General features: G+C 36.5%; 1 protein-coding gene across 2 annotated transcripts in view; it reads left to right on the top strand.

The window, feature by feature from the left end:
* LOC107600372 (fibroblast growth factor 14-like) overlaps positions 1-3,777 on the top strand; it is a 59,185-nt gene that overhangs the window by 51,439 nt on the left and 3,969 nt on the right. For both annotated transcript variants that reach the window (XM_016292245.1, XM_016292246.1), the window contains one exon: positions 2,864-3,062. In XM_016292245.1, coding sequence (XP_016147731.1) covers positions 2,864-3,062 — 199 coding nt within the window. The remainder of the gene's footprint in view (positions 1-2,863; positions 3,063-3,777) is intronic.

A 3,777-nucleotide genomic window follows, 5' to 3' on the forward strand; every position in this document is an offset into this window, starting at 1 on the left:
CCCCCCAAAATGCTCTAGACACGGCCCTGTGTGCTAAAGCCTCCCAGTGTCTTTAGACTAGTATTTGTGCTATGTGTTTTGTTGGAGTTCTAATTCTGTTTCTCCTGTGCTTCAGATCTCACTCCACCTGCATTCACCCTGCATTCTGCCTGCCATGTCCGACCAACAAACTACTCACTCAACTCTGCCAACATATCTCTGGCCTGTTTAGTTTCCAGCTCACCTCAGCCAACAAAGCAAATGAGAGATGGATTGTGTTGTCTGATTTTTGTCAATAAATGAATTTTATTTGCATATTTTTTAGTCTGTGTTCTGCTTTTGGGTCGAAAGCTGTGTTTGGTTACAACACTTTTACCTTTCTATATGCCTAACAGCATATTTATTTGGAAAGGATTGATGCATTCTGTGCTGAAAATCACCAGTTGGTGGGATCTGGTTTGTTTTAAGGCCCTTGGTTAGCATGAAGTCAATGAAGTCAGCTGTTAATGTTTAATCATGGGTGCAAGAGAGCCCTCCAAAACACATCAGAGTTCAACTCCCTTACATAATGCAATTTCATCCCGTTTATTCTGCCATTGCATCTGACTAACATGCCACTTAGTTCCTGTCTCCACTCTTTTTCTAACCAAGTACCTTGTCTGGGGTTGACAAGAAACAATTTAACAGAAATAATAGGCAGGAAGGAGTTCTGTGGAAATGCTTTTCCCTCAGCTGAAAATAAAGCAACTGGGCTCCAATTTTATACAATTTAGCATCTTTGTAGTAATATTTTTCCAAGAACAATTGGTGGTTCTTAATATCTTTTGAAAAAAGAGACTGGGAGAAAGTGGGTTCAACTTTCTTTATTATATATTATGGGGGATTAAATTTTTTTGATTAACTGACCATTTTAAATATATGAGACATTAAATCTCATATTCATCAGTATTATTTTCGCAAAAAAAGTATTTAGGAAGTGCATTACTGTAAAATCTGCCTTATTTGTCAATTAGAAGAGACTTTTAGAAGAAGAGACGCATATATGCATTTAGAACTTGCTGTCTTATTCAGATATGAGGTCTTTAATGTGTAGTTTAATGATGGGTGTTAATGGAACTTGATATGATGATAATTTTGGTGTTATTTACTAATAGAGAAGTGCTACTAGGATTATTGAAGTGGTGGAGTTATTGAATTTACAGCAAGCCTGGAAGCTTTAATCGATGCAATAATTTGCAGTGTAATGCAATATACACAGTGTTTACAGATGGCACAAAATAATGGGTCATACAGGGCAGATGAATGGCATTCACTGGCTAAATTAAGTCATTTTGGAGAAGACTGTATGTGTGTGTGTGTGTGTGTGTGTGTGTGTGTGTGTGTGTGTATATATATATATATAGGTGCTACTGTACATACATAGTGAGTCTGTTTTTAGTAAATCATTAAAAGTGACTTGTTGTTATAATGACTATATTTAATTATTTTAGTGATAATGCTGTATGCCATTCAGTGTAAATCTGAAAGCAAATAAAACACAGCCACATCACGGAATTACCACTTGAATTACCTTCATTTTTAAGTAAGATCTCTGTTTCACAACTCTGTGTGACAGCTGTGCTTTTTTATTTTAATCGTTTGATTAATCTGATGGAGTAATATGTTCTAGATAAGAAAGTGTGAGATGTTTAGGAAAATATGGGACATTTTAATCAGATTTACGGCTTCAGTTTCCATAGAGAGAAAACCATGTTCGTTTGAACTTCTCATTTTGAGAAATTATTTTTAGATTTAATATTTACAGATAATGTTTACTGCTCCTGCTAGATTCACAGTCTGGCATGATCCCAAACTTTTCAAATGAACTGCAAAATGAAATTTCGTGGAGCCAAATCAAGTGTGGGAGTACAGTATGCCCACAATTTGCTAAGAGTTTCTTTTTAGGTGTGGAATCAGATGTACTGAAAAGATGGTGAAGAAAAGGTTGTAATGCCCTTGCCAAAGTGTGGATTGTGCAGTTGGATATGGATATTTGAAGAAAATAATAGACATAGCATGGCTGAGCATGGCACCTGGAGTGAAGGTGAAAGTAGAGATTAATTTGTCATGAGCGAATATCACATTTTGTCTTGGGGCCAATTATTTTGTCTGTATGTTCATTCAGGTATCAGCAGACAGACCTGCAGTGCCTGCCTACAGATTAGACCGCAGGCGTATCACCATGCATACAGAGTAATAGGAAAATGTACAGGAATTTGAATGCTTTAGCCTTAAAGTCTCTGTGTTTTGTTACCAAGTTTGCGGTTTCTATTCTGCTAATTAAACAAACCAAAACTCCACTTACCATTGTACTGTCTGTCCAACTGTCTGTATAATCATGCATCTTATAAATGTTATTTGGAGTGGACACCATATTTAATGAATGATTGGAAACCAGCTGTACAAGACAGAAGTGTATATTGAATCTTTTCAATAGCGGTTATGGTTAATAGAAAATGTCCCTCATCTGACTTAAATCTGTATGTTATAAATCAGGGTTTCCCAGTCCTGAGTTTGCAAACGCTTAGGGGTTTGTGATGGAACTGGAGGGGGGTTGTAAGATGCGATAGAAATGGCAATGCTAAATAGATGCATTATTAATATTATGTAGAATGATAGGTAATAATTGTTTTTTTTATTATATATAATTAGGTAAAACAGATATAATCACTGTACTTCACTATTCATAAATGATAATAGTAGTTGTTTTAAATATTTCATTAATTATTAATGTATTTTAATTATTCATGTGAAGATGTTTTGAAATTTGTATGTTTTTTCTAAATCCTTTTTCTAAATCCCACACAAAATTTCACCAATCCTCTTTTGTCTCTCTTTCTTACAGGAACTGTTTACGCCAGAATGCAAGTTTAAAGAGTCTGTGTTTGAAAACTACTATGTGATCTACTCATCCATGCTGTATAGGCAGCAGGAGTCGGGGAGAGCATGGTTCCTTGGCTTAAATAAAGATGGCCAGGCCATGAAGGGGAACCGGGTGAAGAAAACTAAACCAGCTGCTCACTTCTTGCCCAAGCCATTAGAAGGTAAAGCATGCTCTGAAAACCTCAAGAGAACGGTTAACATCGAGGTCACTGTGACACTGGCAGAATGGTAATGAAGTGCACAAGTCCCTGAGAGATATGCTTTTGCTTGATGCCTTTTTACAGTTTTTCTCATACATTTTTTCAAACTAAGGTCAAGGTTTTCAAAACAAGGAACACAGGCATCTGAACACTTTTCCAAAAACAGGTTGTACATTTTCATCGCGTTAATACAAATAACAGCATACATAATTTTCATCGAAAACCCACACACAAAAAAAATCTCCCGTTCAAAGTTCATGTTTTCAAAAAGTTTAATACAAACAACTACAGAAATGGAGGAGGTAGAAGAAGATAAGAGAGAATAGGATGAAGAGATAAAGATGAGAGAGTAAGAGCGGAGGAGGAAGACAGATGATGGAGATTATATAAGGAGATGATATAAGAAGAGGTGAGAAGAGAGTAAGGGGACAGCATTCTCAAATGAAATGAGAGAGTCTAATTGACACGGAATCATAGTCTCTTGATAAAGGCCAGACAGAGTTCAGCATAATGCGAGCAGACCTATATTGACTATATTGAGGGAGGAATGTCATTGGTCAGTGATTACCCAACAATCTGCACTGTGATCTCGTGGGGCTGTACAACATCCGTGCCACCATCTTCACCATTCCTTCCTTACATGCAGAGCTTGGGGGAAGTGGAATTTATATATATA

The sequence above is a fragment of the Sinocyclocheilus grahami genome, unplaced genomic scaffold (assembly GCF_001515645.1).
Source record: "Sinocyclocheilus grahami isolate Dianchi unplaced genomic scaffold, SAMN03320097.WGS_v1.1 scaffold283.1, whole genome shotgun sequence".
NCBI lineage: Eukaryota > Metazoa > Chordata > Actinopteri > Cypriniformes > Cyprinidae > Sinocyclocheilus > Sinocyclocheilus grahami.